Below are 23,822 nucleotides of genomic sequence, written 5' to 3'. Positions count from 1 at the left end.
CGTTCTTGCCTCCTTGTTGCAGTGTCTGGAGCAGTGCCATTGTTTTGTCACTGATATGGGCCATTGCCAGCCCTCTCACAGGGTCCAATTTAGCTCTGGGCCCTAGGCAATTAGCTAGGCTGCCTGCTCTGTTATGGCGTCCCTGTTGGTCGTATTATATGTGTAATGATTACCATTAACTAATGGGTGGGTGACAATACTGACCCATGCGTGTTGCTGCCTTTAACCCAAATTTATTTGGAATTTGAAAAGCATGACGTGGAGCGCCATTCCCGGATTATTTCTGGTTTTGGTTTTCTTGCGGGATGCCGATAAAGCGCTGGTCAGAACCCTGGCAATGTTTTTCCCTCACACGAGGGGGCAGCATTTGCCTTTGGTACAGCCGCCATCATTTCAAGTTCAGATAACACCAGACCCATATAACTCAGGAATTAACTATTTTTTTTCTGATGACAGAAGAGAGTCTATGGTTTCTTACGCCTTATTGAATGTTCTGTGGGTCCTGCAGTGGACACATTTTTGCACATCATCTGGCAGTGAATGAGTTAATGGTTGGTGCGTAAACTCCCAATGAATGTATGGAGCAAATGAGATGTCAGCAAATAACAGCGCAGTGTGCTGGAAAATTGTTCATGCTTTTATTTGATACACTTGATATCTAATGGAGATGAACATCGTTCTACCAGTACTCACATTGGTCTCACAAGTGACTTGACTGCAGTGCACTTGTCTACCAATTGTGTCATGCTAGTATTGTATAACATTTTTGCACCAAAAGCTGGATAGCTTTGCCGTGCGAGTAGGACAACTATCTGGTCCTAGTGAGGGAAAACTGTGCAGTATTTAATGTCTGCACACTGTCCGTACCACTAGAGAAGCTTCAATTAAAGAGTGAAATGTTATCACTGTTACTGCTAACAGCACACAGTATTCAACTAATGCTTTAGTTTTGGAACACGCAGTTGTCCAAATAATATGCTAAAGTTGTTCTACGAGTAAGGATTCACACTACTACAAATAGTGTATGTCCGAGTAAAATAATATTGAATAAATGCCCATGTCTTTTGAGGATTTAATTCATGAGGTGATTCAGTGCACTAACAGAACCACAAATTGAGGGATTACAGGTTGAGGGACTACGGGTTAACATCCGATTTACGACCAGCTCGATTTACAACCACCCATACTTACGACCTGCAGACCCTAATTTTTAAAATTGTAATTCTACGCCTGGCACCGCAATGCGCTAGCAGACCGGCAACGCGTATGACAATTTTGGCCAGCCACCCAGCGTCTCACTCTCGCACAGAAATCTACCATGTGATGGCACCAGGGGGGCGGGGGGGGGGGGGGGGTTGCGAGTCATTTAGCCTCCGAGTCTCTATTCAACATTTTGAATGGATTTCGACTTACGATCATTTCGACTTACGACCGTTTGGTCGGAATGGAACTCGGTCGTAAGTTGGATGTTACCGGTATATACTAATAATGCCCCCCACACTAGACCTCTTAAAAATTGACCTTTTTCTTCAAACATATGGAAACTAATATTATTGCCATTCTCCAAGGTCTAAATTAGCTAAATATACCAGTTATTGTGATCTTGGACCTTGGCTATGCCTGCCTCAAGAGCCATATAATTTTATTGTTGATGTTTTTCAAAAACGCTGCAAAACTTGGGATATTATGTCCTTATTTTCAATGTAGCTTTCCAGAGGTTGATGCTATAGCATTGAAAGTGGTACCGAATGAAGGCTAATAAAATCTTCTTGAATATGCTGGTAAGCACAATAAAACACATGAACACCTGTGTAAATTTAAGCTAATTTTAATGCACAAACAGCTGGGACACTACAAAAAAATCAGTTTGGTAGTATGATAGCACTGCACTAACATATATATTGCATAAGAAACTGTCAGATAGGATGTTACTAATACATGTATTATCACTTGTTCAATGTGGCTTTTTTGAAACTGGCAATGTTTTTCCTGTGGTACTTCAGAACTTGTAGTAAGCAACTTCTTTGCTCTGAGTCAGTTGTGATCTGAGTTGCAAAGTCACTCATTAGTTTCACACCTCTCTCAGCCACATCATTGGTCACTTTCACTGACATCACAAACTTCTGTGCATTCCGGTAGCTGTCATTGTCTTCCCAGGTGTCAGCAGGATTAGTGAGCCAGTCACATTTCACTCGAAGAGCATCAAACAGAAAGTGAGACTCTGGCCCTTCCAGGTCTGTGAGAACTGTAGCTGCATTGATGACAGGAAACACTTGCTTGCCTTTCCTGTAACTCTCAGGTTTCTCTGTTTCTGACAGCTTGACTGCGAGCGTCTCTTTTGGAGACTTGGTCATGCTGGCATGTGAATTGAACAAGGTGAATGGCACTAGTTCCTGGGTCAGATACTAGCGGTGGTTGTTCATTTTCTTGAGAACAGAGGTTGCCAGTTCATAGTCATACTGCTTGTATTGCAGCATGTTCTTCATAAGCTGGAGGTCATGGATAGGTGCATCAGCTGCAGATGTGGTGGTCACCCTGTGGCTGGTGTATAATAGGCCAGGAACCTGTTCATCCTCTCCAGCTTGAAGATAGTGTCCCTGTTGTATTTTAGTTCCTTGGAAAATATGAGCATCTTCATACAGTAATTGTTCCTGGCCATCCAGCGGTCTTGGTGAATGGCACCTGACTTGGTCCAGTGGATACCTCGAGGTTCCTCACCAAGCAGGATCAGGCACAGCTCTGCCACCTCTCTGTAATCTGCCCTCGGACTTGCTTCCTCAAGGAAATTGCTTAACACTGCAATTGTGCTTGTCTTCTTCTGTTTCAAGTCTTGTTCAACTAGACCCAGAACTCTTTGGCATTCCTTAACCAACTTGTCCCACTTCTCTTTCATATTGCTGAACATTGGCTTGTCAGAACTCTTGACCTTGCTAAACACAGCCTCCCATGCACTTCCAATTATTACCTCTATGGCGACAAGTGAAGTAGAATACCTATTTGCCTAGTTTTTCTTCAATAAGCTTCACTGCGCCCTTGTTGATGCCACTGTTGCTTGCTGTAGTATCAAATACCAAGCCTACAATGTTGTCTGTGAGACCCCATGTTTCTATCAGTTCCAATGTAGCAGTACACTGTTGGATTCCTGTTGAACATTCTATGAAGGGCACACCAAGCAGCTTCCCTTCTTCATACTGTGAATTACCAGAGACGAGCACTGCAAGACTTTCCACTTGGTATCTTTCACCAAGAACATCCCGGAGAAGTTTTCCATCCCAGTGTAGTGTGCAGTAATCTGGCGGACTTTCCTTGAAGTTCACAAATGTTAACAAATCAGCTTTCACTTACAATCTGAAATGAAGAGATAAAACAATTAGTGATAATAAATTATATGCATGCATTAAGAGTAACATTTTTTAGATAAAGTTATGTATTATATGATTGCATCCTTTCCAAGCATAAAAAATCTATGTTTGTGCTTTAAAATTAACACAGGTGTTCATGTGTTTACTACCATTTGCAAGAAACTTTTATTAGCTTTCATTTGGCACCTCTTTCAATGCTATAGCATCTATCTCTGGAAAGCTACAATGAAAATAAGGACATAATATCCCAAATTTTGCAGCGTTTTTGAAAAATGTCAACAATAAAATTATATGGCTCATGAGGCAGGCATAGCCAAGGTCCAAGTTTTCATATGTTTGAAGAAAAAGGTCAATTTTGAAGAGGTCTACCCCCACACACACCACTATTATCTTACACTAATGTATTGCATGTCTGCGCATGGGTACACTTTGATATATTTGTAGGACAACATTTTCCGCGTGAGTCAAAACTGCACGAATTGACATTTATGCAATTATTATTAGTATTATTATTATTTATCATTCATCTTCCTGACCGCAATGTTTCAGGAGGCTGTGAGTGTGTGTCGGATTCCTATTAGTTGGGACTAGTGCGATAGTAGAATATTGTGGTGGCCCATACACAGACCGGAGAGTTTTCCCGCATGAGCAGGGTGGGTATCCCAACAATCCCTGCATCCTGGTCCCAGCTCTGGGTTGGAGGAAGCTGTTTACTCATTCTATCTCTCACTGCTGACGTTGGCGCACCGAACAATGTCATCCAATTTCCTGTTTTTCACTTTGGTGGAAAGCAACTCTCCCAGAATGTATGGTACAGTGTGCGTCTGTGAGGGTGAGACATAGATGAGGAGGAGAGGGATGAGGAAGAGGAGAAACATGAGGCGATCTATAAGGCCGGATACGCTGGGAGCAGGATATAGGGTCAGAGGTAGCTATGCTAAATCCAGTCAGTGTATTCAGTGAGAAATAGTGGGAGACGTTCGTGAGGAACTCTTTGGTGGTTCTGGCTATTTGGCAGCTTGAACGACCTCATGAGAGGAAGACAAAGTACATTCCACATTTTGTATGCCCTATTACCTTGACTTATGTTCACTTTTGATTTTTGTTGGAAGCCAAAATTCAAGTCAAGATTGAGCGACTGATACATTGCCATTTCAGTAAAAATATCAATCAATAAAGCAATGAAGTTGTACCTTGGCCTATTTATTAATGAAAACAGTTTAACACACAAATGCTAAATGAATACACATATGCATGGACCGTAGATAAGATTGATATAACTGTGGTATTTGGGCAACCTGAGCCTCAGTTTGAGTTTCTGTCACTCGCTAGGCCACACCTTTTATTAAAGCCGAACACAGTGTGTGTGTGTGCGTGTGTGTGTGTGTGTGTGTGTGTGTGTGTGTGTGTGTGTGTGTGTGTGTGTGTGTGTGTGTGTGTGTGTGTGTGTGTGCGCGCCCGTGTGCGCGTGTGTGTGAGACCCATGTGTAATTACATATGCTAAAACTAGTTAATTTCTTTTATCTTTGATTTTTCATATTTTGTGTGGGTTATTTTGCATATTTTACAATTGCAATACCATTATTTAAAAAAAAATGTTGCTTGAGGAGGGGTTGTGGAAGAAATTAAAGCCATTTAAATGTATTTGAAACAGGAAATGTCAAGGAAGTTTAATTTATACAGCACATTTCATAAACAGCGTAACTCAACATGCTTCACGTCATTAAAAGTACATTTTCATAGTACAAGCATTAACAAACGGAAGAGTGTAAGACATTGAAAAGCAAAGTGAAGAATTAAAAACGAACTTCCTGAAATTACTAAAAGAAGGTCAATTTCCAGCAATTTAATCTCACCCATGCTATGCATCAGTTCTTATTTTATAAACTCACTGTTGTCTTGTCGAATAGCATTTTCTGCACTCAGCCTGAGTTTCTCCAAAAAAATAATTACAGTATCCAACTTTCTAACAGGGCAGCCTTGTGTTCTAGCGTATTACATGTCCGGCTCACAGTTTAGAAATTTTTGTGTGCTGACGTGGGTTTTCACCAGGTACGCCACATTCCAGAAACACGCGTGCTAAGTTCCGTGAACACTCTAAGTTGCCCTGTAATATGAATTAGTGTGTGTGAATGGTTGTCTTTTGTGAAATTGCCGTTGGTCGGTGAAGAGTCCAATGTGAACCCGGCTCTCAGCCAGGCAAAAACTTACATGCAAGCCTGAGGACAAGTGCGACAGAAAATAAAAATAAAAACTCATTTAGAAGACTGCTTTAGAACCAATTGTAGTGTACAGTGACATGTCCTGTATATGATCCGTTTACTCTTCTTCTCAGTTCTAACACTGCGGCCATTATAAGTGGGGAAATTATTTTGTGTGAGCATTTTTTTGTTGTTGTAACATGTTACCAAAACTGGTTTTTAAATATACATGCAGTGCCTTGATCTTTGGTCAATTTTTTGCTTTGAGTTATGAGTGCAGACTTCAGATCCCATCCCTCTATAGGTGCAGTGAATTCACTTCACAGTACAATAAAATAAACATATATAATACATATGATTCATAAACGCCATTTAAAGATTTGAAGACAAATAACATCTTAACAAATAATGAGATCTTAAATAATTCTAAAATGTATAGGGAGCAAGTGAAGGGATGGCAGAGTAGGAGTCATGTTCTCCCTCTTAAGAGTACCACTCAAGAGGCGAGCAGCAGCATTCTGAACCAGCTCAAGACACGTCTTGGAGGATTGTCTGACTCCAAAGTAAAACGCATTAGAGTAATCAAGCCGAGATGTGACAAATGCATGAATTACTGCTTCAAGGTGCTCCTGAGAAAGGAGAGGTTTTATTTTAGCCAGCTGCCGAAGATGAAAGAAGCTGGATTTAACAACAGCACCAATTTGTCGGTCAAGTTTATAGTCACTGTCCAGTTTAAGACCCATGTTTGAGACTGTTGAGTTCAGATAAGGAGCGAGGGGGCCCAAGTCTACAGTTCAAATAATTGTCACGGTTTGCAAGGTGGTGTTGGCGGGTGCGGATCCCAAAAAGCAGGCAGGAGGGAGCAGGAGGTTGTTTGACAAATTGTATTAAAATAAAGGTCAGCAGGAACAAAATGTAAAACATCAAAATCATCTGAACAGAAAAAATACAAAGTATCAAAAGAAGACTAAATGTAAAAGTCCGCCAAGGTTAAACAAACACATGCACAGCATACAATGCATGCGATTGCAGACAAAGCATGCAACAAACATGCAGCAAACAATGAACCGACACCGGATGGTCGTGCCGAGTGTCCTTTTAAGTGTCAGTGATTAAGACGACCAGCACCTGTGCAGGTGCAGGCGGGGCCGACAGCGCCCCCCCGTTGGTCGCCAACCAGATCATGACAATAATAAGCAGCACTTGGCAGATAATGAACGATTCTTAAAAAAATACGCTTCAAACTGTGTGCTGCCTCTCTCACGTGAACTTGTGTGTTTAAAACGACTGCACAAGTGTAGCCTTTTAGTCCAAAATCTGAATGCTAACGCCAAAAGCTCATCACTATTGCAGACCTTTTCAGCAATGGATTAAATAGAAACAGTGCGGCGACCAAAGAAGGGGGACTCGAGTCACTTTGTAGAACTTGGGATCAAAAACAAGGGAACAACTCTACTTGATTTGAGATTTAGTGTCTAAGTTACACTTGAATGACATAACTTGACAAGTCATCTTAGTTATAGTTTGAAATGTGCATTTTAACACAATTTGCCTTTTTAGAACAAAAAAGCAAGAAAACATTTTTATTTCGTTCCTGCCAACCAAGTGATTCAGTCCCATGATTAAAGGTAATGTTGATTGCCATTCTGTGAGAATGCTGAAATATTCTCGTGACTTGCGGGACTCCCATGGAGAGTTTTATAATATTTCAGTATACGTACATCATTACACATAACACGTGAGTCCTAAGAAAATCACATTTTTAATGGAAGTGTAGGCATATTTTTCTTATCATGTTTGGACATAATACATACCACCAATACTTTTAACCACCGTATTTTTCCGTCTCCATACAATTATTATTTTTTTCTACTTAAGGTCATAGTGCGACTACTTCAGATTTCGCGTTTTAGTCAGGAGTTGTGAATATACTTTAGTGACTGGATATGACGTTTGTAGACTTTCATTATTTACGTGTTTGATTCTACAATTATTTCTGAGCCTTGCACGAGCCAATATCACATGCACCGTGTTGCTTGTACGGGGACGCTACCACTCACTAGCTCACTCACTTCCCATGCCTTTTTTGTCTTTGCACCAGTGGCTGTTTGACGTTTAAGGCATGCAAATGTTTGGCAGATTCATTGCAGAGTGCCGCAGTACACACAGTATTTGTGTACACTACATTCGTGAGCAATGTCTGTGTGTCTGGGGCGATTTGTGGAGGCACACAACAGCTGCAATTGTAATGGGCATGTCTGTGTGTGTTGGAGAGAGAACTCTCATTGGATAGAGAAGCAGCACTTGTGCTCTGCTCGGCCTCAGCTTTTTGGAGGCCGTGTGGCCAAACTCCATACGTCAAGGCCTTAGCCACTGCTAATTCCTGAACAATCGACATCAGGGAGGAAAAAACATTGATTTGAAGAGGGACTGACAAATAGAGAGAGAGGGAGAGTTTTGACAGAATGTAAATTTAGTCTTTAGATTTCGTCTTCTACTCCGGACATACCCATTGGTCACATGTGCAGAAGAGAATGTTCTATTTCTCCAGGAAAAATTAATGACTGCCATGAATCATCATTCATAAAGCTGGGTGAATTATTTGTTCTGACACACATGTTCAACATCATTGAAATCCAATGTGACAACAGGGAAAGTACAGCCTCTATTTTGACCTCTATAAGTAAGCACAATGCACAGCGTAAAGTGGTCTTGGCTCCACAAGGGATATGGAGCATTGAAATGTCTGAGCAAATAATTGGTGATATGAAGTGACATTTTGTAAATTCATACCGTAGTTAATAAATAATTTGGAGTCTAACAAACTACAGTGATACCTTGGCTTACGAACGCTGTAACTAACGAACTTTTCGCCTTACGAACATTAAATTCGCGAGAATATAATCTTAGCATACGAACAAGTTTTCGGAAACACACGGAGCGCCACCATGAGTGATGTGTCGTTCGCGAATGAACCGGTTCTTGGAGCTGGATCTCTGAAGGAAACAAAGAGAGCCGGCTCCTAACAAGGAGCTGGAAATGGCTGCCGCCTTTTTTTTTTGTCCTCTATTCCCCACCCCCAGTCTTCGGTTAAAGCCGCACGTGATTGGTCGAGGATGAGGGGGGGGGGGGATTACAGACACACGCAGCAGTGAGGAGAAGGAGGAGGGGTTAGAGAAACAGAATCACAATGAGCGCATGAAACAGGAAAGGGAAACGACAGAGCTTGATAGCACTACAAGGAAAAAAACAAAAGTGAAAAGGTAAGAAAATGGACAGAAAACAGTGAAATTTGGACTCGTTTCAACTTCATTGATAGTTCAAAGGCACAGTGTAGACTGCACGGTTAAAATATCCCATCAATCAGGCTCCACAAATAACGCGCACGAGCCATCTGTACAATTTGAAGAGTAAAGACAAGCAAGGGAACCAGCTATGAATGATGTTTCTAGTTTGTCTGCCTGCATCTGTTGCTGTTGCAGTATCGCAACTGCCAAGATGTACAACCGAGAGCTCCTTGAGACACTTGATGCAAAAAGCTATCAACCCAGCTAAACAGCACACAACTGATGAGGAACTGGGTAAAATTATCGCTGAGAAAACATGGTAACTTCACTCGGATATCTTCAAGATGGAAGCTCGTTATCCATTGATGATTTCAAGGCTAGCCACGGATCGTTCGAGAACTTTAAGCGTCGTACAGGGATTTATAGTGTCATTCGTCATGGTGAGGCAGCCAGTTCTGACTATAAAGCTGCCAAAGCTTGCAAGGAATCATTCAAGATGGTGGAAGAAGAAGGCTATGTTCCTCATTAAGTGTTGAGGAACAATGCTGATGAAACCGGCCTTTTTTTGGAAAAAAAGATGCCGAACCGGACTTTCATTACACAGTGTCGTGCGGCGAGACAGCAAGCAGGTGGAAAGTTGATAAAAGTTCACTCAGCCAGCTGCAGGAAGGGTATTGTGAGTTTTCTTTATTTGAAGTTGATATCAGTTTTCGGCAGACCCCAGGTAACACTGCTCTCCAGGTTGTCCTTTGTCCCTCTTCTTCCTCCCCGAAGTGACTCGCTCAGTCTGGCTTTAAAGGTGCTTCACCTGAGCTTCTGGCCAATCGGGTCCCAGCGGCAATTGGCCATTCCCAGGTGGTTGCAATCACCTTCTCAGAGTTAATTAGTGGTCGCCCAACTCTACTGTTTTGGATGGGGAGATGTGCGTACCTTTCTCCCATCCAAAATCCAGAAAACACAAAATTATTTAACATTTCTTTTGGCATTATGACACACAGGAAGAGAAGTCCGTCCCTGGGCATAAGCCTATGAAAGATAGGCTAACCCTTCTTCCTGCAGTCTTTATGGAATGTTGGAACAGTCACAGTTGGTCATTTCTCACTCAAATTCTAGGAGCCACAGCATACTGAGTTTTATGACTGTTAAGGCAATTGACTTCACGAACACATTCTAAACATTTGGGAGAGCTTTTATCAAGACCGGTAGATTTGACGTCATTGACCGGATGTATAATGCATCTGAGGCTTAAGAAAATAAAATGATGTTTACAATGTGTTTGTATATCGAATTGCCTTAACAAGGACTACATGAACATTCAATGCAGTGTAAGAAACCTTACACTCTCTTCTATCATCAGAAGAAAATAATGAATTCTTAAATTATATGGCTCTTTAGTAATAAGAGGTGGAAGTGGGGACGGCTGTACAAAAGGCAAATGCTGCCCCCTCCTGGGAGGGACAAACATTGTCAGAGGTCTGACCGGCGCTTTATTGGCACCCCAGGAAAAAAAAAAAACCTCGGAACAAATTCAGGATTGGCGCTCCACGTCATACTTTTCAATTCCTGAATACATTCAGGAATGGCAGTGAATGAATGATGAATGACATGAATTAAATGCTAATTGTGAATTACACAAAATTGGTGAATCACAATGTCCATAATCTGCTTTCCATTTTTTATTATGTAATGTCTCATATCATTTTCCAAGAATAAAAGAAAATGGTTATTGCAGAATGTGTTTGATGATTGTATTGTGATGATTGAAATTGTAATTTGCAGTGCTGTAGAGCTGTGTCATTTTGTCCTGCTTCTTTTACATTGAGGTAACAAAAGTAATCGTCTTTGTCAATATGATCCAAAATCTCATATACAATGGACCCGCTATTTGTGGAGGACAGGGAATGGCCCAGTCGGTTAAGATTTTCTGATGTAAGCAGAAAACGCACAGTAGCCTGCCTATTTTACAGGTGATATCAATCTAAACAAAATAACATCTTCAGGAAAGGCATTAACTCATTCACTGACATTCACAAATATATTCAAGTATTGAAAATATGACGAAGAGCGCCATTCCCGAATATGTTCGGCTTTTATTTTTTTCATGCTTGGGTGCCGATAAAGCGTTGGCCATGACCTCTGGCAATGTTTTTCTCTTTTCCACAAGGGGGCAGAATTTTCTTTTTTCCATGGTAGCGCTTTTATTTCAGCTGTTGTTCGCTATATAAACTAATATGTAAAGTATTGCATTGTATTTTGGATAGCCGCCTTCATTTCAAGCTCATATCAGAATCAGAATCAGAATCATCTTTATTGCCAAGTATGTAGAACACACAAGGAATTTGTTTCCGGTAGAACACGCTGCACTAGTATAACTCCAGACCCATATAATTTAGTTATTAACTCATTTTTTTCTGATGAAAGAAGAGAGTCTAAGGTTTTTAACACTGTACTGAATGTTCTATGTCGTCCTAAAACTCATTATTCTGGAATTCAAGTGACAATGGCAAAAACCCTGGCACTGGAGTGGACACATTTTGCATGTCTGGCAGTGAATTAGTTACAAATACAATTTCAGGCATTTTATAGTAAAGGAATAAAAGTATCGTTTTCTGATATCTGTTGCCTTGTCAAGTAGTGTCGGTCTTTCATGACTACGTTGACCCAATGTTAACTCATAAACAAGAAAACAGTACAGAGAGACGCACACACATTGTTCCTTTTCATGATTTGATCATGCGGTCAGTGTCCTCGTGTCTGCCATGGATCAGATGATCACAGGGCATCACTTTAATCACACAGCGTCATACTACTGCTACTACTTGGACTCCAACAAACGGCCTTGTGTCAGAATGACGTCAGAGGTGCTACACGAAGGCCTAATCGGCTTTGTTCCCCTTTTGTTGTGTCATTGAGTCGGCAGAAGGCTTACAGTTGTGCAAGAACAGATTTACGGCTGCCCGGCATGCACTAAAATTCCTCCCTCTATTCTGTTCCACATGTGTATATTGTTTACGCAGAAGAGAAATTCAAGTGGGATGGCCGTCACACGAGGGGCTTGCTTGCTCTGGTTACTAACCTCTGAGCTGGGTTCTATTTTGTAGATAGGAAGTGAAATTTGTTGCCGGCAAAAATTGTCTTCTAATATTGTATTGATTGAATGAAATGTTATAAATGTGATGTTTTCACATTTGGTAGTTGTACTGTATATCAACAGAGTATTGACTGTATTTTATTTATTTTATATATATATATATATATATATATATATATATATATATACACACAAGTTTTGTTTTCCATCAATGTTTCTCAGATATTGTGATGATTTTTCAGCTCAATAGGTAACAATTACATGGTCATTATCTTTCAATATTCCCTTGCGAACAAAACTTGAGTTAGCAATGTTTTTTATTCATGGCACATTGCACGTTTAATTACTGCATTTTCAGGTGTATAAGGCCCACCGGAGTATAAGGCACACCCCCAATGAATGGTGTATTTTCAAACTTTTTCCATATATAAGGCACACCGGACTATAAACCACACCTTCAATGAATGAAAAAAAATCAAAATATAATATAGAAATACAGTAAAGTCTCGTTATATCGATATCGGATATATCGATAGTCCCGGTTATATCGATACTATTTCTATGCACGCACGGAGAAAATTACATGCAAACAGGGTCGGATATATCGATAGTCCCGGTTATATCGATATTTTTTCGGACTCCCTTGAATATCGATATAACGAGACTTTACTGTATATACAGTGATACCTTAGCTTACGAACTTAATTGGTTCCCAGAAAGTGTAAGGCGAAAAGTGTGTATACCAAACAATTTCCCATAGGAAACCATTAAAATGAGAATAATCTGTTCCCAGGTCCCCATAAAACATAATTTTATACTAAATAAGCCTTAAAACTACACAAAATATAGCTTATTTTTGTATAATAAATGCCCTATTGTATTGTAATTAAATAAATAAACTGTACTGTAATAAAGTCATTTTATTTACCTTTGTGATGGTTGTTGATTGCTTGATGGAATGGATAGCTTTTTGCATAAAGTGTCTCACCCCTCAGTCTAGTCTGCAGTTCGTAGGCACAGTCATTGGAAGAAGGGTTCGGTGAATGAGCATATGAAACTGGTGGGGTTCGGTGCCTCCAACAAGATTAAGAACCACTGCACAAGACACTTCATTAATAGCTGGTTCACTTTTCTCTTCAAATTTTACAGATGGCGTGTGCTTGTTATTGGTGGCGCCTGATTGGTGGGATATTTTAACCTTGCAGTCTACACTCTGCCTTTGAATTATCAATAAAGTTGAAACGAGTCCAAATTTCACTTTTTTGTATCCATTGTCTCACCTTTCACTTTTGATTTCTTTTTTAACTTTAGTTTTTTTTTTTGTTTCAAGCTCTGTCGTCTGCCTTTCCTCTGTCATGTGCTCACAGCGTGCTCACAGTGTGCTCACAGCGTGCTCACAGCATGCAACAGCACGCTGTGAGCACTCTCACCCCTGCTGCATGTATCCTGCTGCGTATGTCCCCTCCCTCCTCTACCACGGATCTTGACCAATCATGTGCCGCTTTAACCGAAGACTGGGGGCGGGGAAAAGAGGAAAAAAAAGTCGCCTGCCATTTTCAGCTCCTTGTTAGGTGCTCCAAGAACCGGCTCGTTGGCGAATGACACATCACTCATGGCTGTGATCCGTGTGTTTCCTGAAAAATAGTTTGTATGCCAAGATTATATTCTCACAAATTTAACGTTCGTAAGGCGAAAAGTGCGTTAGCCAAGGTATCACTGTAAATTTTTTACAAATATAAGGCACCCCACATTATACAGTGGAGGTAAGGGTTACGCACGGCTTGTTATACAGGGGGAAATGGAGTCATGGCTGCTGACAGTAGTTGTGAGACCTGTTATGGCTCAATATGTATTACTTCACATACAAGTCGTCGCACCTGTGTATAAGGCGCTGGGTCATCTTTTGAAGAAAATCAAGGATTTTGGGTGTGCCTTACGGTACAAACAACGGTGGTCCCCCATCGTTTTATATGCACAATGTATCAATATATTTTTCTCTTTGTCACGTAGGTCCGGAAGAAACAAAAGGCCATGTAGGACTATGAGGCCAAATGAATGTTACTGTCAGAATGATTTCCGTCTGATGATTCTGTTTTTCTTGTTCTTCCAGACCACATTAACAGAGGTGCAATTCGGACCAATGAAGTTATTTAAAGACCCACTTCAGGTATTGTATAACCGATGGAACGTCAGAGTGACACTGATAGCATGTGATTGAATGTGTTTTACTTTCCTTGGATCAATTTCCTTCACGAAATACATGTTCATGAATTTAGGGAGCTTATGACCAAATTGCAAGGTTAATCCTGGCAACACTGAATATTTTGAGTTTTTTTTAAATTCCTCTTCCAGTTAAGAATGGACACTTTCAACAATCTTTTCAAGTGATGTCCCAAATTTTTGTAGTAAATCTCTCTTGAGTTACATTTGTTTTGAAATGTGAACAGTCCCAACATGGATCATTGTATGGATCTTGGTTGTGCTATTTAATGGCTAAGGTTAGTTTAATTGAAGCCACTAAATTGTTTGTAGTGGTCAATGTGAGTGTGAATCAGAATCAGAATCAGAATCATCTTTATTGCCAAGTATGTAGAACACACAAGGAATTTGTTTCCGGTAGAACACGAATACAGATTTTTCTACATATGCCTTGCTATTGGCAAGCACCTAGTTCAACTGGAAGTGGGTCAAGCTCAAACATTTCCAACAGGAACTCTCCAAAATGACAAAATAAACAATTAGGTGTATATTAAAAGGCTTCTTTGAGACTGATTTTCAGTCGAGAACTGACTATGCAAAACTTACTTCAAAAGGTACTTAGAAGTAACTGCAATTTTACGTCATCACCTTTTTCAATACAACACAGAAACTACTTGACGTTTGTATTTTAAGTTGTGTGCCCATAAAGTTTGTCTGTAATAGAAATGCTTTTTTCTATCTTATTTTTGTTAGGCACAGGGCCCCTTATAATAAGAAAATGATTTAGCACCCCGCTAAATCACTACTGTGACTATAAATGGCATCATTTGTGTATAAAATGGTTGTAAATGCAACTATGGAGAATACTGTATCCTAATTAACATTAAAGAAAACAAACAATGAATAGAGATCAACATTTTCCATGTTTCTTTTCATCATTGTTGATTATTTTTCATCGTACCTCTCCTGGTTAGTTCACGGCATCTCTTACCCTGTGCTGTCTGTGCGCATGTTCGATGCATATATCGTACATCGATTATTGCAACGCACTTCTCTTCGGTATCAATCAAAAATTTCTCCATAAACTCCAACTCGTCCAAAATTCTTCAGCCCGGATCATCACTAGAACCCCCTCCTTTCACCACATCACCCCTGTCCTCCAGCAACTCCACTGGCTACCTGTTAAACATCGTATCGAATTCAAAATACTTCTGTTTACATTAAAAGCCATCCATAACCTTGCCCCTCCCTATCTTTCTTACCTGCTTCAAATCTCTGTTCCCTCTCGGTCCCTCAGATCCTCATCCTCCCTTCACCTCTATGTGCCCTCTGCCCGTCTCACCACGATGGGATGCAGAGCTTTCAGCCGCTCTGCTCCCAAACTCTGGAATTCACTTCCACCCAACATCCGTAATATTGACTCCCTCCCTATTTTCAAGGCTCACCTCAAAACCCACTTGTTTAAAATTGCTTTCAATGTCTAGTTCTATCTGCTATTTTATTATGTATCATTTTACTTATGGTTTTATTGTTATGTGCTTTGTTTTATTGTTTTTATTGTAAAGTGTCCTTGGGTGTTTTGAAAGGCGCTTGAAATAAAATGTATTATTATTATTATTATTATTATTATTATTATTAAGGCGCACCGAACTGTAAGGCACACCATCAATGAATGAACAACGTTTCCAAATATAATGTAGAAAAATATACATGTTTCAAGCCTTGTTAAGAGAAGAAGAATACAAGAATAAGCTTCTACAAAGTTGATCATACGTTGGCTTGAGAGATTCTACACCTTTATTACGCTTGAAATAAAAGTCGAGGTGACAATGATTTGAACACCAGCGAATTATGTCAAATCCTGTAGTCAAGGGTGTCTTGATTTCAAAATGTCATCTGTTTCGCCACAAAATAGAGAATTTTACTTCTTTGTTCAAGCAAATCAGTTGCTCTCCATTAATATGATTTGAAATGGCGTAAATCTGATGGAACAAAACACATAGAATCTTGATTTGAATCTCCGATGACATGAGTTGAGTGGCTTCAACAGAACAAAGGTTGTGTTTTGCCAACTTCTTCTGGTGTCTTTGTACCAAAGATGTGACCTGAAGGGCTTCATTGAGATAAAGGTTGTGTGGGTGGGTGGACGGTAGAAGGAAGTCGTTCTGATAGGAATCGGGCTGATTGAACATTTCTGGTCAACTGTTTGCATTTGACTTGATCTCTTCAAATCTGGTGTGTGTGCATGCACCACTCCGTTAATCAGAACTGCATTGTGACACACACACAGATTGAAACATGTTAAATTATGAAGATCACTCGATTAATCAAGCTGCCGCTTAGCCGTCTGTTTAGTACAGCAGATGCAAGTGGTTTTACACACGCATAGCAACAATAGTTAAGTCGTTAAAAAGAAGCTCCCCCGTTGCAGATCAGCTCTGGTTGAAAGCTGCCCAATTTCAAGTGCGTAAACGATAACGTCATATTTGCCATACACACAAAAGCCTTCATTTTCTTCAAAAGATTACCCTGCGCCTTATACGCCGGTGCACTTTATATGTAAAGTAATATTGAGTTACAAAGGGTCTTGCAACTACTGTCAGAAGCCAAAGACTCCATTTCCCCCTGTAGAAGAAGTAGTGCGTGGTCAATGCTAGGATATATAAAACGGTGGGGTTACGTTTGTCACACCTTATAATGTGGTGTGTACAACATGCCATTCATTGAAGGTGCACCTTATAGTCCGGTGCGATTTATATCTGGAAAACGTTTGAAAATACACCATTCATCCGGGGTGTGCCTTGTAGTCCGGTGCAACTTATACACCGGAAAATACGGTACATTAAGACAATGCTTACACAGACTGGACGCAGCCATGCTGTTTTGATGACATACTGTACTTGGAAGGGCAGAAAGATAATAACATCTTGGTGAATACAAATTAATTTGCATTTTTATTTGTCCTCCCTATTCCAATTGAGGTGTTTCTATTGAACATTGTCATTGTTTTCATTCTCATTGGGAATGTGAGGAAGCCTTTATTTAAAGCTAATTTAGGGTGAATTGCGTAGCTTTGTGACAAAAGTTGTGTATTGAATTTCTTTTCTCCCCCCACTTATATCGAACAGCGGCCTTTCTGAAGCTTGGTCATGCTCAACTCAAATTCTACAGCTCAAAGCATACATAAAAAAATCGACTCAAGGGTATAAATTGGGGCACTTACAAATCAAAGTACCATCTTGTGTGCAAAACACAAATCTGAGGTGGACCAACATCTCAGGACAGAAGCCTCTCCTGGATGATTTAGTTCAGTGTTGCCACAGAGTTATGGATATTTGAGTCAAAAATCAATGTACCAGTAATGAAAGAGAACATCACCAGAATTTATGATATTTCTGTATTATGAACCCAGTATGACGAGATGGAAAGTAATGAATTACACATCCTGTAATTTCAAATGTGAGTGTACAGAGTAGCATTCAATGTCTGATGCGCTCAAGTAGGAAAGAGGTAGAGATAACGCCTTCCTGTTTTTGTCACTCCCAGCTGATCTCTGCTCCTTCTCCTCTTGTACCTCACACAATTTGGCCTTCGCCTCCCAAGCAACATTTTGGACCACTCCTTTCTAATGCTGATTTTTTTTTTTTATCATGGAGATTTTACCCCGTAGGTTTAATGTTAATGTAAACATGCTCGATGTGAGTTTTTGTTTGACTACTTTGTGAGGTGTCCAATCCCAGAGCATAATGGGGGGGAAAATACCTTATCTCAGCATATGTTGCCCTGCTGCAGTTGGAATGTTGACTGTTTCGACAAACATCCCAATGTGGAATTCTGTTCTAAATCTGCGTCCGTACTGCTTGTCAGTTGTGATGCATTTACGAGCAAGACACTTTGTGGTGCATGTACTGAAAATGTTCAATTGCGAAATATGGTTTGCATTAGTAGCACTCCTCATGTTTAGAGCGTCCTGCCTTTTGACTTTAAGCTGTGTTTTATTTCTGAAGCAATTGTCCAAATGAATCAAACATGTCAAAACATTTCAACCTTGCGCAAACAAAAGTGGCTCTATTTTTCTTCAATAAAGTGAGTTCTTTGTACCTTAACGTGATTTAACGTGATGTAAAATTGACAAACAAAACTTTTCCCTCTCTGCATTGAGTCTGATCCCTGCCAAGAGTTGGGGTGACGTCTGTTTGAAAGGGTGAGTCATGAATCCACTCTTAGTGCTGCGCTGTTCTTGGAGACGGGCCCATAAGACTAGCCCAGTATTTACGCAACTAAGAGGGTCTATGGAAGTCGGTTACAAAATCCCAACGAGCTCTTAGTGATGGGTTTGGTGCCATATAGGCATCTCTTTTGACTCGGGTCAACGGGGTCTCTGAACTGTCCTGAGCACCTTAACTAATTGTGCCATCGATCTATTCATAAATGCTTTGCTGATTATTGGTGATGTTATCCATCCATCCATCCATCCATATGCAACAGCGCTTATACGAAGTAGGGTCACTTGGAATTGCAGCTGACTTTGGGCGCAAGGCCCTCAACTGGTCGCCAGTCATATGCTGGCCACATATAAAGACCAAGAGACAAACAACCATTCACACCCACATTCACACCATCACTGAGTGGGAACTGCTTCCACGCTGCTTGCACACAAGTCAGAGTGTGTTCCGCAACACCATCAACGCCCGTTATTTATAATGGCAGAGGCAAATTATTTATTTATATATATATATTTTGGAGCACTTGGTGCAACATTTTGAGAACAGCAACACACATTTTTAAACCAGTTGTATTTATACGAAACAAACAGTAAAATATTTGTTGCAGGAGTATATTGGGGCTATCAAACTGAATTTTTGCTTCGTCAAATCACTACTTTTCATGAAATAATAAAAAAGCACATTTTTTATTCACCAAACATTCTTTAAGTTCGTTTTATTCCTAATGTTATCATTCACTGTTGTCCAACAGCTCAACACAACAGATTCCCGTAATTATGCTCAATATTTTATTTACGTCACTCCCCGTCCCCAAGGATTGTTAAACTTTTCATCATTGGATTGTTACGACATTAAGCATCATCAATACCGTTCAAAGAAAAGAATTACAGCTCAGGGGTCACTCATCCAAACAGCAAAAGCCAAATGAATGATGAACAGGCATGCATGTAAACAAACAAGAAGCCTACACGTTACTGAGAATGTGAGTATGAATGGTTGTTGTCATCATAAGCTATGAGCCTTGTGATTGGCGACCATTGCATAATATACCATGCCTCTCACTCCAAGTCAGCTTGAATCAGCACAAGCACACGTGAGATCTTTATAAGATTCGGGGGAGAAAAAGCAAATGGATGGATGCATGGTATATTAATGGCCAAAAGTATAGCGTAGTGACATTGCTTGAGGTCAATGAATGAGTCACAAAGCTCGATGTGCTGAGTCATCTCGTGCGTTGCAGGTACTTTTAGTTTTTGCCAAAGAGGACAGTCAGAGTAATGGCTTCTGCTGGGCGTGTGAGAAGGCTAACTACAGGTGCAGCATGGCACGGACGTCTGAGTCGGCCCTCGAATGCTTCACTGAGAAGCTTCACGACCTCGTCATCATTGACCACAGACATTCCAGACACTTTGATGCTGAAGCACTATGCCGGTAGGACACTCACCTTTTCCTCCATGCTGTTTTACCCCTCTGCTACTCTTTCCATTTAAGATGTCATTGCCGGTCAATTTGAAAATTGCTTATTGTGACTCACAGCTTTAATTATGTCAATTACTCAATTGAAATGAACTGAAGTTATAGTAACCCACCCCAAATCATGTTTCAAAAACAAGAGCGCAGTATTGTATTCAAAAATATATTAGTGTCACAGTTTGCAAGGTGGTGATGGCAGTTGTGGATCCCAAAAAGCAGGCAGGAGGGAGCAGCTGGTTGTATTTGAGAAATTGTATTAAAATAAAGTCAACAAGAACACAATCTAAAATGTTAAAATCATTTGAACAGAAAAATACAAAGTATCAAAGGAAAAACCAAGAGTAAAAGTCTGCCAAGAAGAAACAAACACATGCACAGCATCCGATGCATACACAATGCACAATGCATACAAAGCATACAATTACCCGACACCAAATGGTCTTGCCGGGAGTCCTTTTGAGTGCCACTGATTGGAACGACCAGCACCTGCGAGGCTGCAGGCAGGGCTGACAGCGCTACCCGTTGGTCGCCAATCCGAACGTGGCAGTGTGGCACTGATCGGGACGACCAGCACCCCAACCTTTTTTGCGCCACGGACCGGTTTAATGTCAGACAATATTTTCACGGACCGGCAGATTAATACAACAAAATAAAATGATACGACAGGCATGGAAACTGTTGTTATCCCTTCTTTTAAATATTATAATAAACGTGAATCCATTGTTTATTTTTGTACAACTGTATTAGCAGAGTCCTAGTAACATCGTGCCAACAACAACATATGTAACATCGTCTCTGCCCCATAATGCTCTATGGTCACGATGGTAATGTTTAAACGTGCCTTCAAAATAAGATACACTGTAGCCGTTGAGGAAAAAGCACACACAACTGAATGTGGAGATATGTTTATTCCAACGGCTAACAAGTGGATCTAACTCAAACAGAAAATGCAGTGACATATATGTAACATAAACCTGCCCCCTCCTGTGCACCTGTTGGGTGAGATGCCTGGTCCTAGTGCCCGCCACACAACCCCCCCCCCCCCAGAACACCCAGAAGGATGGTCAAGGTGAAAATTTTGCAGGGGGCTTGACCAGCCTGCCCCAACAACTACGCAGTCTAGCGTTCGGTGGTGAAGGTGAAATCATTTGGGCAGTTGAGCCGGGTGAGACCTGAGTGGGGAAACGACACTCAACCCTGGCATACCACGGTGAGGCTGGAGGTTTCGGAGAGCGTACGCGACGTGGGACCTGGGCTGGGGAAACGTCCTCGCCTGCAACTAAATGAGCCGGTTTGAGTCTGTCTATTGAAATGCCCTCCGTTCGCCCACCCATATCGAGCATCGGGAGGAGATGTGTGCAACCCTGCGAAGGAGGGAGGGGCCCGACCAGATCCACATGGACGTGGTCAAATCTATTGGCCGGAATTGAAAATAATCCGAATTTAACAGTGACAGCATTTTGTCCATGAGATCCACTTCTGTTCCGTCGCTGAGTCCGGGAAGGGAAAGAAGTCGGTCTGCTCTCTCAGAGGCCGATAGCGTGAACCGCCTGAGCAGCAGTTATTTGAGCGCGTCGTACTTCCCGCATTGTGGAGGCGCGCGCAGAAGTTGCATCATGCGATGTGTTGTCGGTTGGTCGAGGGACGCCACGACCATGTAATATTTTGGCTCATCTGTCGTGATGCCTCATAGGTGAAAAAGCGCTTCCACATGCTGGAAGCATGAAGCCGGGTCGCTGTGCTAGAACTCGGGCAACTTCGAGGCGTAGGCGACAGCTGCGAGTTGGGCCGCCGGTCGTGGCGGCATGGCTGTAGGAGACACGTCTTCGTCACCAGTATAGCCATTCAGGAAAGAGCACACACGAGTGAATGTGGAGACGTGTTTATTCCAACGGCTAACAAGTGGATCTAACTCAAACAGGAAATGCAGTGAAATATATGTAACATAAACCCGCCCCCTCCTGTGCACCTGCTGGGTGAGATGCCTGGTCCTAGTGCCCGACACAACACCACAAAAACAAGTACAAAGCGCATGAAAAACACAACTCACTACAATTGAATCAGTGGGACCCCTGAGCTTGTTTCTCTGCAACGAGACGGTCCCATCTAGGGATAATGGGAGACAATGACACCCGAAGTGTCTTGCTTATGTCTAGTCTACTCCGTAGTTTTGTTTTGGTTGCTGTCACTGCAGAAAACCCCGCTTCACACAAATAAGGCAACAGGGTTTTTAGTGCTCTTGTGGCGATCTCTGAGTATTCTGCCATCACTTTAATCCAGAACACCGGCAGAGTTGTTGTCTCAAACATACTTTTAAGTCTGCCATCATTTGCGAACTCCAGCAGGTGTTCTTCCTCTTGCACAGGCATGCTGGACTCACCTGGTTTGTTGACAAATGGGTTGTGGATCCATTCCTTTTGCAGTTCGTGGGTCTTTTGTGGCTGTGAAGTAGTGTTCGAACTCTTTTAAAAGCAAAGACAGGTGCTCGTGCATCAGCTGGGGGAATCAATCTCTTCCAAAAACACCGCCAATGTTTGAAACATGTCAAATACACCGTTATTCACGCGCCGTCCCCACTAATCCAGTTTGGCTCTAAATGCAGCTACTGTATCAGCCAACTTGAAGACAGTTGTCATTTTCCCTTGAAGTGACAGATTGAGTTCATTGAGCAGGTTGAATATGTCGCGAGTAAGTGAGCTTTGCGACCCATTCCTCATCACGGAAATGCGCTGCAAGCGGTGACTTTTCATTTTTCAAAATAAAACATATTTCGGACTCAGATAATAAATAAAATGGAAATTATTTAAATTATTTATTATTTCTGCGCGGCCAGGTACCAAATGACCCACGGACCGGTAATGGTCCGCGGCCCGGGGGTCGGGGATCAAAGTATGGATATGAGTCCTGGCCTGTGAATAATGCAACATAGTTCTTCAGGTATCGTTTTTGTTTGGGTTTTTGTTTGTTTGACTGTTTGTTTTTGCCAGTCTACAAGCTTTGTTGTTTGCTGCTATTCTCTAAATCTTGATCATCCAAAAAATAGATGAGCACACATTTGATGGTGGTGGCAGATGTTCTCACATGCCGCATTGAAGTCAAAGTACAGCTACCGCTGTAAAACCCTGGTAAAAGTACAAGCCTGGATCTAACAAGTAAAATACACATACCTGAAAAATGTATTTTTATGGAGTTTCAGTGTTTAAACTTTGTTAGCACCCAAAACTAGGATTTGATGTTTGTGAGTTTTAGGGTACATTCACTGTACAATGTCGAGTTCCTCGGTTTGGGCTTTTTTTTTTTACATCACATGAACCGGTGCTATAAACTGAATGAGAAATGAGCCATATCTGCCCATACCACTTTTCTATCTTTAGCATCTGCCCAAACCAAAAGCACATTTACAAACATTCATTTGCCCTGCCCGGCGTGTATGTTAACTCCATTCATTTTGGCCACTCCATATGTTCAGTGTATGCGCTCAGGCTCACATGGGGGAACTAAAGGGCCTTTATGACCACTGGCTGGGGGAAACCACAGGCGGATGAGTGGCTCTGTACACTGCATTCTTTCACAGGCCTTGGCCGGCCTGCATGGCGACATCATTGGAGCTGCCTGGGAGAATCGGAGCGTGAAAAAATGAAAAATACATTGATTTGATGCTACAGGCTTTTCTGACAGTTGGCTGGCTTGCTAAATGGCTCTCTGTGTTTACATTCAGGTCAATGAGAGCGGTCAGCTCTTCAGAAAACACTGTGATAGTAGCTGTTGTGAAGAGGTAAGGACAACTCACTGAACCCTGCTCAATAGCCACATTTTCACCAAGTGCTACAGTTCAGCCCTGCAGACCAATATTCTCTCTAAGCTTCCCACATGAACACATGCGCACCGCTGTCACCCTCTCACATGCATTAAAATAAATGCAACATTAGCTGCACATTCTCCTAATATAAATGACATGAAAAGGTTATTTGGCACATCTGGTT

At 41.3% G+C, this 23,822-nt stretch overlaps 1 protein-coding gene across 4 annotated transcripts in view; it reads left to right on the top strand.

Annotated features, from left to right (window-relative positions):
- pde8a (phosphodiesterase 8A) overlaps positions 1 to 23,822 on the top strand; it is an 82,731-nt gene that overhangs the window by 31,262 nt on the left and 27,647 nt on the right. For 2 of the 4 annotated variants that reach the window (XM_088992323.1, XM_088992324.1), the window contains exons 2-4: positions 14,052 to 14,108; positions 19,607 to 19,797; positions 23,558 to 23,614. In XM_088992323.1, coding sequence (XP_088848449.1) covers positions 14,052 to 14,108; positions 19,607 to 19,797; positions 23,558 to 23,614 — 305 coding nt within the window. Of the gene's footprint in view, positions 1 to 13,567; positions 13,590 to 14,051; positions 14,109 to 19,606; positions 19,798 to 23,557; positions 23,615 to 23,822 lie in introns of those variants that run through there. The other 2 variants (XM_088992325.1, XM_088992326.1) reach the window with 2 other exon arrangements.

This window comes from Hippocampus bargibanti, linkage group LG03, assembly GCF_051943395.1.
Source record: "Hippocampus bargibanti isolate YZ-2025 linkage group LG03, ASM5194339v1, whole genome shotgun sequence".
Lineage (NCBI taxonomy): Eukaryota > Metazoa > Chordata > Actinopteri > Syngnathiformes > Syngnathidae > Hippocampus > Hippocampus bargibanti.
This window is presented reverse-complemented; position numbering and strand designations above follow the sequence as displayed.